The 11,856-nt window shown below is 56.2% G+C and overlaps 2 protein-coding genes across 2 annotated transcripts; one reads left to right on the top strand and one right to left on the bottom strand.

Annotated features, from left to right (window-relative positions):
• The first annotated feature begins 2,693 nt into the window (after nt 1–2,693).
• Nucleotides 2,694–3,771, top strand: MDK (midkine (neurite growth-promoting factor 2)). Its single transcript, XM_009999556.1, has 4 exons — nt 2,694–2,775; nt 2,877–3,038; nt 3,147–3,308; nt 3,746–3,771. The coding sequence occupies exons 1-4, from the start codon at nt 2,694–2,696 to the stop codon at nt 3,769–3,771; spliced, it is 432 nt and encodes a 143-aa protein (XP_009997858.1).
• A 3,361-nt stretch (nt 3,772–7,132) lies between these two features.
• Nucleotides 7,133–8,599, bottom strand: CHRM4 (cholinergic receptor, muscarinic 4). The gene has a single exon (XM_009999555.1). It carries the CDS (start codon nt 8,597–8,599, stop codon nt 7,133–7,135), a length of 1,467 nt encoding a protein of 488 aa, XP_009997857.1.
• Between the last annotated feature and the right edge of the window lie 3,257 nt (nt 8,600–11,856).

The raw sequence follows: 11,856 nt of genomic DNA, 5'->3' as shown, positions 1-11,856 counted from the left end.
CCCCCCCGGGGGTGCCCCCCCCCTGGGCTCCCCGCAAAAAAAAAAAAAAAAAGCTCAGTCTCCCCTCTCCTGGCAGCAGGGAAATCCCTTCTTGCGGGGTGCTGGGTACCCCGGGCGCTGGGCTCCCTGCCGGGATGCCGCGGGGCAGAGCAGACCTGGGAGGGAAGGAGGGAGGGAGGGAGGGCAGCAGAAACGCACCCACCGCTGCCACAGCTGCGGTCTGAGCCAAGCCAGGGGTCCCGCTGCTGGAAGAGGGGCTGCGAGGGGGCTGGTAAAACAGTTCCCGTTCCCGGGAGAGCATCGGGAGGGACAGGAGCTGGGGAGAATGGTGTGCTAGGAGCCTTGCTGGTGGCCCTGCGTGGCCCTGAGCGGTGCCCGGGAGGGCTCCAGGCTCTCCCATCGCGGTGGTGGGTGTTTGGGCTCTTCAAACCGAGGGCAGGGAAGGGGAAACTGGGACTGCCGTGGTGTGCCCTGCTCCAGGCTGATCCGCTCATGCAGCCCATTCCTGGGAGAGACCAATGAAGTGTGAGAGCCAGCCGGGATAGGAGCGGGATGGGAGCCAGGGCCCCGCAGAGATGCGGGAGGAGCCGGACTGTGTGAACTTGCCTAAAGGCGCTGGCAGCCCGACCGAGAACAGCTCTTCTTTGGCCGGGAAAGAAGGGATCATGCTGTTTAGAAAACCAATTGGAAAACTGCATTCCCTTTCTCTTATGAGTGGTTTAAGATGGGCCACGGCTGAGGTTCTCTGCCGTCCTTTGCCTGGGGGATGTGATGTTCTTGCTGGGCAGAGCCTGGGAGCAGATCCAGGAGTCCCTGGGGCTGTAGTTGGGCTGCCCCTCGGATCCCCCCCTCCAGTCCCTGTGAATGCACGGGCAGAGCCCATGCTGTGGAAGCAGAGGGTGTCTGTGCCTGGAGATGAGGCAGGGCTGCATGCAGCAGTCCTGTCAGCCCTGGCATCTCGAGGTGGTGTCCACAGGGCCTGAGCTGGAAGGCTCTGGGCAGGAAGGCAGGTGCAGGAGCACAGGGAAAAACTCCACAGCAAAGCATGGAAGGAATTTACAGAGCACCTGAAATCAGGAGCAAGCTGTGAATGATGTGGGTGTCAGAGGTGCTGCCCCATCCAAGCTCCCTCAGAAAGCGGTACAGGGGTGCCCATAACTCAGCCCTGCCACCTGTAACACCGGCCCATCCGTGCTCGGCCCTTGCACCCTTTGAAGGCAGCTGGGTGGGAACAGGGCTGAGCTGTGCCGTGCTCAGCAGGATGGCTCCCAGCCAGGCTGGGCGAGGGGGCAGGCAGCTCTCACCCCCTCAGCTGTGCCTTCATCCAGCCGGGCTGTGTAATTCCCTGTGACAGTTCAATGCAGAGTGAAGCCAGCAGCGTCGAGGCAGCGGACGCATGAAAGGTGAGTGCGCTGGAGCCTGAATAATCTGGGGAGCTTCTCTGTCCAGCACGCTGCCCGGGGAGCCTGGGGGCAGGGAGCAAACGCTGACCCCAGACTCGTCCCTGCACTGATGTCCCCTGGGGCTTGTGGTCTGTCCTGACCTCTACTGCATGGTCCTCACAAGCTCATCATGGAGCCAGGGCAGGTGTAATGTATTTGCTGGCTGGCTGCTGCACACAGATCTGGGTGTCATCCTAAAAGGCTTTAGGGGAGCAGCAAGAGGGCTGCAGGGCTTGAGGTGCTTGCTCTGCACATCTACACTCCTGCTGGGAGTGGGAGCTGGGACACCAGTGTTGGCAGCAGTGTCTCGTGGTGGCAGCTGGAGGGGCACCACCGCGGGAGGAGGGGGCAGAGCTCCAGGAGCTGCACCCTGGTGTACATGCACCCTCATCCCTGACCTGCTTCCAGGTGCTTGCACACACATGTACACACATGCACACTCCCCTGCCCTCAGCACACACGGGTGCTGTGCTGGTGTCCTGGTGCCAGCAGTGGGCGCAGCTCTCTTACTCCATCCCTCCAATGAGCTCCCACACTGTGGGGACTTTTTCTGTGTGTGTTTATTCTGCTGATTTAGCTCTCAAATCCCTCATGGCAGCGGGTTTGTTTTTGCTGGGCTTTTTTATTTCCCCCCCTGGATTCTTCTGGAGCTGGAGAAAGGTACCATGGCAGCTGTGATTGCCCAGCTCCAGGGCTCTTTGGTGTGGGGCGGCAGCCTGCTGAGTCCTGGATAAAGAAGCTACACAGAAATACAGGGGGGTCAGGGCTGGGAGCTGGCATCTAGGAGCAGGATCCCACTGCCAATATGCAGGCAGGGACTGCTTCACTTTCCAGGGGCAAGAGCAGCATCAGCCCTGGGCAGCCTTGTGCTGAGTTCACACAACCAAAGGGCTTTCCTACTGCTGGGGGGGGGGAGGCAGGGGTCCCCATGGAGAGCATTCTGTCCACAGGCAGAGCAATGGGTGACTGCAGGGGTGGGGAACAAGCCCCAACAGCTCTCTGGTCAGAGGTACTTAGTTGCTGATGTGCACAATTAACCTTCCTGTTGCAATTAATACACATGGTCTAATGTATGGCAATGAGCAGGGCATGGGGGTGTACACACGTGTGTGCACACATGCACACATGCAGGTGTGTGTGCACAATGGAGGCAGCTGCAACCTCACTCCTAGGCAGGCTGCCTGCAGCCCACCTTGCCCCCTCCTCACTGCTGCATCACACCCTGACCCTCTCCCACCCTCCCCAGGCAGGATGCAGGTCCGGGGCTTCCTCCTCCTCCTCCTGGCACTGGTCCTGCTGGCTGCCACCACCGAGGCTGGCAAGAACAAGAAAGGTGAGGGGCAAACCAGGGTGGGGGGGCTGATGGGGTGGGGGGCAGCCTGGGGCTTGTGCCTGTGTCCTTGCAGCAAGCACCTGCTCCCCCTTCCCTCTCAGAGAAGGCGAAGAAGGATGGCTCTGAGTGCGAGGACTGGCGCTGGGGTCCCTGTGTCCCCAACAGCAAGGACTGTGGCCTGGGCTACCGCGAGGGAACTTGCAAAGATGAGAGTAGGAAGCTCAAGTGCAAGATCCCCTGCAACTGGAAGAAGAAGTTTGGAGGTGGGTGTGTGGCGGTGGGGTGACTGGGGACCACCTTGGGCTGGGTGGCTGAGGCTGGTGCCCACACCAGGCCCTGTCTGGCTCTGACACCTCTCCCCTCTCTTCCAGCTGACTGCAAGTACAAGTTTGAGAGCTGGGGTGGGTGTAGTGCTCAGACAGGAGTGAAGACTCGCTCCGGCATCCTGAAGAAAGCCCTGTACAATGCCCAGTGCGAGGAGATCGTCTATGTGACCAAGCCTTGCTCTTCCAAGATCAAGTCAAAGTCCAAAGGTCAGTTTCCACCACTCCTGTCCCCAGAAGGGTCCTACTGGGACCCTGAGCAGGAGTTCTCATGGGGTACCTTGGCCCATTGGAGTTGTTCTTTGCTTGTGGTGCGGGGCATCACGCAGTATGCTCTTCCCTCAGCATCAGCACATGTGACAGCCCTGAAGTCCCACTCCTGGCTGGGTGGGATGCAGGTGTGCTAGGAAATGTCCTGATCTTCCCCCAAGTCATTGTCAGCTTTGGTGGGATGGGGTTTTCCCCCTCAGTTGGGCTGGTACAAAACATGGCTTTGTGTGGTGGAGGGAGGCTGTCTGCAGGGCTGCAGCCCCTGTGCCCTGCTGAGCCGGCTGTGCTGGCTACGTTTCTGCCACGGCAGCACCTGGGGGATCAGCGAGCTGCCAGCAGACACACTAACTCTTGTATCCTGTGCTTCTTGCATGCAGCAAAGAAGGGCAAGGGAAAGGACTAGAACGGGAAGCCAGCATCCTCGTCAGCCCCTCAACAGCATGCCCGTGGCTGCAGCCGGCCCAAGCTCCTGTCTTCTTCCTCTTCTTCCTCCTTTCCATGACTTCCTCTTTCACTGAGATGCCTTGTTTTAATCGCTAGTGTTGTAGAGAGCAAACCCACCTGCCCCACAGGAGAGGCTGCCCCCCTTCTCACCCCCACAGCCAGTGTGTCCTGCTCACCTCCTCTTAGCTGGTGCTGAGATTCACTGGGATGTGCCTGGACAATTGGGATGGGAACACACATATTTCCACACTCCAGCACAAATGAGACGCCTTTGGATCCTTCCCACTCTTCTGCAAGGTATGGGTGCCAGAGGGAAGGGCTGGGTGTTGAATGCCTGAGTAACCCCATCACTTATGTGCCCTTTACTTATGCGAGGACTGCTCTTGGCTTGGGGGGCTTCCTCCAGCATCCCTTTGGCCAGGGCAGGAGTTTCCTGGAGCAGCTGGGGAAAACAAAACCGCCATCCCCAGGAACCACTGTGTCCCCTCTTCTCCATCACTTCTAACCATGTGTGTCCATGCTGGGGCCTGAGACACCACCAGTGGTGCTGGGTGGGCGCTCTCACTTCTTTTGGAAAATGGGGTTTGTTTTCTTTTCCAATAAAAAAATCTTTTTTAAAAAAAAATTGTCTGAACACACCTGTCATCCCCACAAGGTGCTGCTGTGCTAGAAACGCCAGCAAACCTCAATTTTGCCAGCTCCACCAGGACTAGCAGTGAAGTCACCATGTGGCTGGCAGCAGTGGCCTGGGTACCACCACACGTGAACTTGGAGAAGGCACCTGGGTCACACCCTTCAGCCTCTTCCAGGCAGCCCTTTGGGCTGACCCCCTTGCTCTTGGAGGGAAGACGGGGCTGCCACCTGCATGCTGCAGTACGTGTCACTGGTGGGTGATGCTGTGGATTTGGGGACAAAGTGATGACTCATTCACTTCTTGCGTCGTGGCCAAGGTTAATTTCTGGTCCAAGGTCTTTATTTGTCTCAGGGTGGATTGGGCCATGGTTGTAACAGTTTACAAAAAACCAAAAGCCCGCCAGGCATTTTGGGCACCTCTATGTGAATAATCCTAAAGGCAGTGGTGGTGGGGTCCCTACCTGGGCCAGGGCAGCCTTTCTCCAGGTTGCACAGCATCACCCTGGTGTGGGGACAGAAAGGACGTACAGACGCGGAGAGTTTGCCAGCGCCAGCATGACCCCGTCCTCTCCCGTTCCTTGGGAGCACCCAGCCATGCCCACCAAGGCTTGCAGAGACCTGGCTTTGGGAGAAGGTGATGAGCAGCCCTGGGGTGGCCTGGGCTGCACACATGGGTGGGCTGGGAGGGGGCTGGAGACTGGCTGAAGCCCGCATGCTGAGGGCTCTGCCACAACACCAACAACAGGGTTACATCCATTTACAAAGCTCAGCAGCCGGCCCTGTCATCCCCACAAGGTGCTGCTGTGCTAGAAACGCCAGCAAACCTCAATTTTGCCAGCTCCACCAGGACTAGCAGTGAAGTCACCATGTGGCTGGCAGCAGTGGCCTGGGTACCACCACACGTGAACTTGGAGAAGGCACCTGGGTCACACCCTTCAGCCTCTTCCAGGCAGCCCTTTGGGCTGACCCCCTTGCTCTTGGAGGGAAGACGGGGCTGCCACCTGCATGCTGCAGTACGTGTCACTGGTGCGTGATGCTGTGGATTTGGGGACAAAGTGATGACTCATTCACTTCTTGCGTCGTGGCCAAGGTTAATTTCTGGTCCAAGGTCTTTATTTGTCTCAGGGTGGATTGGGCCATGGTTGTAACAGTTTACAAAAAACCAAAAGCCCGCCAGGCATTTTGGGCACCTCTATGTGAATAATCCTAAAGGCAGTGGTGGTGGGGTCCCTACCTGGGCCAGGGCAGCCTTTCTCCAGGTTGCACAGCATCACCCTGGTGTGGGGACAGAAAGGACGTACAGACGCGGAGAGTTTGCCAGCGCCAGCATGACCCCGTCCTCTCCCGTTCCTTGGGAGCACCCAGCCATGCCCACCAAGGCTTGCAGAGACCTGGCTTTGGGAGAAGGTGATGAGCAGCCCTGGGGTGGCCTGGGCTGCACACATGGGTGGGCTGGGAGGGGGCTGGAGACTGGCTGAAGCCCGCATGCTGAGGGCTCTGCCACAACACCAACAACAGGGTTACATCCATTTACAAAGCTCAGCAGCCGGCTCCTTTGGCCTCCCTGGGGCATCCCCCTGCCCCGGGGCAGGAGCAGGGCTGGGGCCACCGTCCTCTACTGCCCCCAGAGCTGTGCATCAGGCCTCACACACCCCCCACGGGGAGAGTGGGGACCGACTCATGGCCAAGATGAGACACAGGGCACCTCAGCCACATTGCAGTCCCTCTTTCCGACCCCCTCTGAGACTCCAAGCTCCCCCCATCCCTCCCAAGGAGTTATTTTCACTGTCACTGCTTGCTTCCCACTTCTCAGGGGCCACATCCTCAGGGCCACAAAGTCCTGCACCACACCACTGCTCTTCTTTGCAGTATTAGTTTCCATCATTGTAGGAGGCAACTGGGTTTCACACACCTCACCCAGGACTGAGGTGCTTGGTTTGTCAGTCTGTCTGTCCACCCAACTGCTGGCCAAAGGCAGATAGCGCATGAAGGGGAGGGCAGAGCTGAAGCCCAGGGGAAAATTCCACCTTCCCCCAGGCTCCTGGGTGAGGTTGTACAATGGTGTCTCTCAAGGGAAAGTTAAAGAGTTTGCCACATCTGTTAGGGTGCAATCTTGACTGCCATGTGGGGGGCCCTGGCTGGGCTAGCAGGACTCCCCATGAACACTCCTGAGCCAGCTGGCTCCAAGATGGCTGGCAAACGTTTAGCCCTGGTTTCTTTTCATTTCTTGGGTAATAAATGTTTTCAAAGCCTATTGAAAGCACCCAGCATTCGGCTGCCTGCATGCAGACAAGCTCTGATGCCCTTGAGATGGTCAGACAGAGGGAGAAGAGGCATCCAGTCTTAGGACAAACACTGATGCCATTAGGTCAACCTCTCAAGAGCAGGTTGCTGGGGAGGGCTCCTGGTGATCACATCTCCTGGGGAGGGCTCCTGGTGATCACATCTCCTCCTGTTGCCACCAGCTTTCCTGTTGGCTCCCCAAACTAGTCCTCAGGCCCAGGGTGACTAGAAGGAGCTGCAGCTCAAAGGTGCCTTGGACCTTTGTCAGTGATGTTTGAAGGGCATCATGTGCAACCACTGCACAGTCTGCACTGTTGTGAGTGAAGAGCAGAGGAGCCCCTCTGGCAAAGGAGGCAAAGGGAAGAGCTTCCGTGATGTTGCTGAAGTGGTCCCTGAGTGCCAGTTTACCTGGCTGTGCCTATGTTCCTGTACTGGCACATGAGAAGGTGCTTGAAAGTTTTCTTGAAAGTGGCATTGCAGAGGGCATAGCAGGCTGGGTTGATGGTGCTGTTGACATAGCAGAGCCAGTAGCCGATGGACCACACCGTTTCAGGTACACAGGTCTCACAGAAGGTGTTGATGAGGACCATCACGTTGTATGGTGTCCACGTGAGTATGAAGGCCAGCAGGATAGCAAATATGGTTCGAGTGACTTTCTTCTCCCGGGCTGCCATCTGGCGCTTCTTCCGTACTTGGCTCCTGGCAATGCTAGCAAACTTCCTGGCCACGTTGGCCGGGCGGCTGTTGGCCAGGGAGTTGTGGTCAGAGGCCTTAGCTGGGACGATCTCAATGGCAGTGACGCATTCGGTCCCAGTCTGTTTGGTGACAATCTTAATCTTGGACCACTTGGAAGATGGGTTCACGCGGGGGTGGGACGGGCTCTGTCCTTGCCCTGCTGGCAAGATTTCTGCCGTAGGCTTGTCTTTTGTGGTCTGGGTCATGCTGACCGTGCTGGACTCATTGGAGGTCTCCTTCTCCTCCTGATGGCCAGTGGCCTCTGTCTGTGCTGAGGGCTGGTCATCGACTTTCCCATTCCTCACCTCCTCCTTCACCTCCGTGGCCTTCTTGGGGGAGTTATTGTTGTTCTGTTTGATATGGGGACTCTTGAAGAAGCTGAGGGACTTGCCTTTCCTCTCTTTCCTGCTTTCGGGTTTGTGCCTCCTCACCCTGCTCCTGCTGGCCAGGGAGATGTGGATGTACAGCACTGTCATGATGACCACGGGCAGGTAGAAAGCAGCGATGGCTGTGCCGAAGGTCACTGCTGGGTTGGAGAGGAACTGGATGTAGCATTCCCCCTCAGGGACTGTCCTCTTGCCCACAATGAACTGCCAGAACAAGATGGCAGGGGCCCAGAGTATGAAGGACAATATCCACGCAGCCGCGATCATTAGCCCTGCCATCTTGGTGGTCCTCCTGGCTGGGTAGGTCAGGGGCTTGGTGACACAGAAGTACCGGTCAAAGCTGATGATGAGTAAGTTCATGACAGAGGCATTGCTCACCACGTAGTCCAGGGCCAGCCACAGGTCACACACCACGGCCCCCAGCGGCCAGTAGCCTTTGATGATGTAGACTGAGTAGAGGTTCATGGAGAAGACCCCGATGATAAGATCTGCACAGGCCAGGCTGAAGAGGAAGTAGTTGTTGACAGTCTGGAGCTGGCGGTTCACCTTGATAGACAGCATCACCAGGATATTCCCCACCACAGTGACCAGGCTGAGCGAGCCTGTGACTGTGGCAATGAAAACCAGCTCCACTGTCTTGTAGTTGGTGGGAGGCTGGATGGCCACCTCGGAGTGGTTGCCCAGAGTGAAGTTGTCGTAGGTCAGGTTGGCCATCTTCAAATGCCAGGGCTGAGCAGAGAGGTTGTGCATGGAGTCTGCAAGAAGAGTGGAGACAGGAGGGGAGAACATTATACTTCCTGGCCCCTGTGTCTGTCCAGCTGCAGCACCACAGCTGTGAGCTGCTGCAGCTTCACTGCAATCCTTCTCCTGCTTCCTTTTCCTCCCTTCCCATCTCCTGCTCTTGTGGTCAGCTGGTGCCTGGCCCTTTCCCAAGCTGTACATGAGGACCCCAGGGCTGCAGCAGGGGAGCAGAGAGGGTGAAGGTTGAGGAGCACAACCCAACACCCACCTTAGCTGTCCTCTTTTAACAGCAGAGACGTGTCTGCAGGCTGAGCCAGACAACACCCCATGATACAGCCCTAGAGACCAGCAGCAGGCACCAGCTGGGGGCTGCCCAGCCCCCGTGTAGGCAGCATCTGCTGCCTTTTCCATTGCCCAGCCCAGTGCTGCTCCTGGCTAGTGCTCAAAAATCTCCTTCTGCCATTGCAGCCTTCACCCCAGGACCTCTTTGAAGGCATTTTCTCTGTCCCTATTTAGCAATGGAGGAGACACAGGGGGCTGCAGGGAGAGGAGCAGGGACAGGGCTGGGAACAGCCTTTTGATGACGGTGTTATGGTCCCTTCTCTGTAAGTCCAAGGACCATCTCCCAGCAGGAGCACAGCCCTGGTATGCCCTGGGGAGGCATGTGGAGAGGCCAAGGGGCTGCAGGAGAAAGGAGCTTGTGGGAGAAAGGGGGCTGTGAAACTCAGCCATGCTGCAAGGGCAGAACAGCATGGAGCCAGTGCCCTGCTCCAGGGATGAGAGCAGGTTTATGGTGTGCCTCAGGCATGTCCCCATGGCCTCTCCAAAGCACCTCCCCAAGACAGGGTTACTCATGGGAGGAGCACTCCTGAAAGCCTGTGCCATGGCTTGCATAGCTCACCTGTGTCTCGGACAGCAAACAGCTCCTTCTGGAAGAGGAAATCTGGGACAAGGAAAACAGAAAGTTATGCTACAGTTTCAGCCCCAAGGAGTTCATGAAAGCCCCACAACAGAGTTGGCCTTGACAAAGGGGTGCTCAAAGCTGGATGCAGACAACCCAAACAAGGCTGAAACACAGTAATTTGTCTTGGTCTTGTTCATGGCCCAGTCCCAACAGGCACAGAAGAGGGAAGGGGCCACACAAGTGCCATCAGGCAGTGATGCCAGGAAATGCTGGCCCCTTCCCCAAGTCCCACATCACACTGCAGCTGCATCCACACTGGCCATGAAGACGTACAGGGGGAGACTAGCCATCTCAGTCTGCTTCACAGAATTATTTATGAAAGGTAGCAAAAAATGATGGATGGAAAGATTGCTGTCATCCACACCAAGATGTCTGTGGCTAAGCTCCCAGCGTAAGAGGAGATCTGGAAAATAAATAATCAATGAACCGAAATTGATGTGTTGGGACGAAGGGGAATTTCCTGGAAAGTGAAGGAGATTCAAAGGTGCTGAAGGAGTTAGGCTGGACAGAGGAGCTTCCCAATGGACCTGCCCCTCCTACATCATGTGAACCCTCCAAACCAGGTGGGCTTTCACCAGCCTCATCCTAGGTGCTGGTGCAGACCAGACCTGACCAGCCCAGCAAGGGCAGCCTCCCCAGCAGATCCACCCGGGGCAGGGGTCCTGCAGGGCTGCCCACCCAGTCCCATGGAAGCTGCTGTTGGTGGCCCAGCAGGAGCCAGAGCAGTGGGTGGGTGTCTGTGCTGGCAGCAGGAGCACTTGGCACAACATGTCTCTGCCAGCTGCCCTGAGAAATGGCACTGTCTCCAAACGCCTGGGACTCCTGAAGCTGGTTTTGCTAAATGTATAACCACGCCATTAACATACTCATCTCCAAAGCAGGGTCTGGCAGGCGTTGGGATCAGTTAATGTCCTGAAAGTGTTTTAAAATAAATGCTCTTGCCTTGCATTTGTGGTGAGAGTAGGAGATCCCTACCATCAGCAAACAGCCAAGGTTTTAATATCACTGCTTCTTAAAGAGAAGAGAAAAAGGAAGCATGGCTGCTGAGATGCAAAAGTCAGGGTGCCAACACAGCCATCAGCGGGGCTACAGCTGTGGTAGCAGCTGGGGCTGTATTCCATTCACAGGGGAAAGGAGTGGGTGAGGGCCAGAGAAATACCTTTGTACTATTGTCCCCCGAGCCTGTTGCACCTGGCCCATGCAAAGTGCTTTGAAAAGAAAGCAACACCCTTTGGTAGCTACAAAATGCTAAATACTGGCAGGGGGAGGGAGCCCATTGGCACTGCCCAGCTGTGCGCCAAGCTCCACGCACAAGGGATGCATCAAGGGAGAGGAAAAGTGGTTTCTGCTGCCATCTTTCCTGGGCACCCAGCCAGGGACACGAGAAGAGGTGGCAAGTGTATAAAATGACTTAGAAATATGTAATTGTGGCAGTTTGGGGGTTGGTTTCAGTGCAATTGAAATGAGTTTCAAACTCTTCACTTTGAAGAGATGGGGAGATTTAGCTGTCATTCGTGTAACAGCCAATCAAACCCATCAGACAAGCTAGCAATCAGGCAGACATCTACCCTAGTTCTTTCAGGAAGAATCTGAAAATCTTGAAAATAACCCTTTCTTTCGTTTCCACTAAAGTTAGGGTTTGTTTTTTTTCACTTTAGTGTGTAAACTGGCACCCTCTTAGTGCGTTTAATTAACTATCAGGCTTGACAGAGGTTTGTGTACTCAGTTAGCTGAAGTAAGACCAGTCCAGCTTATCCCACCTCAGAAAACGGTTTGTATAGGCCCCAGGAAACGCAGGAGGAGACCATCGTATCCCCACTCAAGTGTCCTTGGATGCCACCCAGAGGTCACGCTGGAAAATGGTGTGCTGAGACAGAGGTCCAGGGTGAGGAACTTAAACGGGTATTTTGAAAATGAGCCTACACTGAAGGGCAAAAATAAACCAGTCTCTTGTTTGAGGGTAGGGGGTGGAATAAAAATGGTGAAGCGTGTGCAGACACGTACAACAGAGATGTACAACAGTATGTAAAAGCTGGAATATGTGTACACCACTCGCCCTTGCCTCAGACACCCCGACTATTTTCCCCTATGCCCCAGCCTATAAGGCACCCCTTCTGCTCTCTCCGTCCCACCCCCTCTTTCTTCTGCTCTGGACACTCTCCCTGAGTTCACCAGGACAGCCCAGCATTGCCTTTGCCTCCTTGAGCCGGTTAGGCAGCTGGAGAAGGCCAAGGATGCTCTGAATCTGCCAGGTCTTGGAGTGGTTGACCAAGCCACGTGTTGTGCCTGCATGGGCACTGGT

This window comes from Chaetura pelagica, unplaced genomic scaffold, assembly GCF_000747805.2.
Source record: "Chaetura pelagica isolate M959 unplaced genomic scaffold, ChaPel_1.0 scaffold55, whole genome shotgun sequence".
In the NCBI taxonomy this organism is placed as follows: domain Eukaryota; kingdom Metazoa; phylum Chordata; class Aves; order Apodiformes; family Apodidae; genus Chaetura; species Chaetura pelagica.
The sequence above is the reverse complement of the archived record's forward strand: the minus strand, read 5'-3'. Positions and strand labels throughout refer to the sequence as shown.

Bases quoted from the DNA above. Each gene is read 5' to 3' on its own strand.
- MDK (XM_009999556.1), top strand. From the start codon at position 2,694: ATGCAGGTCCGGGGCTTCCTCCTCCTCCTCCTGGCACTGGTCCTGCTG. The intron at 3,039-3,146 runs GTGGGTGTGTGG...CCTCTCTTCCAG, and splicing joins CTGGAAGAAGAAGTTTGGAG to CTGACTGCAAGTACAAGTTT. The intron at 3,309-3,745 runs GTCAGTTTCCAC...TCTTGCATGCAG, and splicing joins GATCAAGTCAAAGTCCAAAG to CAAAGAAGGGCAAGGGAAAG.
- CHRM4 (XM_009999555.1), bottom strand. From the start codon at position 8,599: ATGCACAACCTCTCTGCTCAGCCCTGGCATTTGAAGATGGCCAACCTG.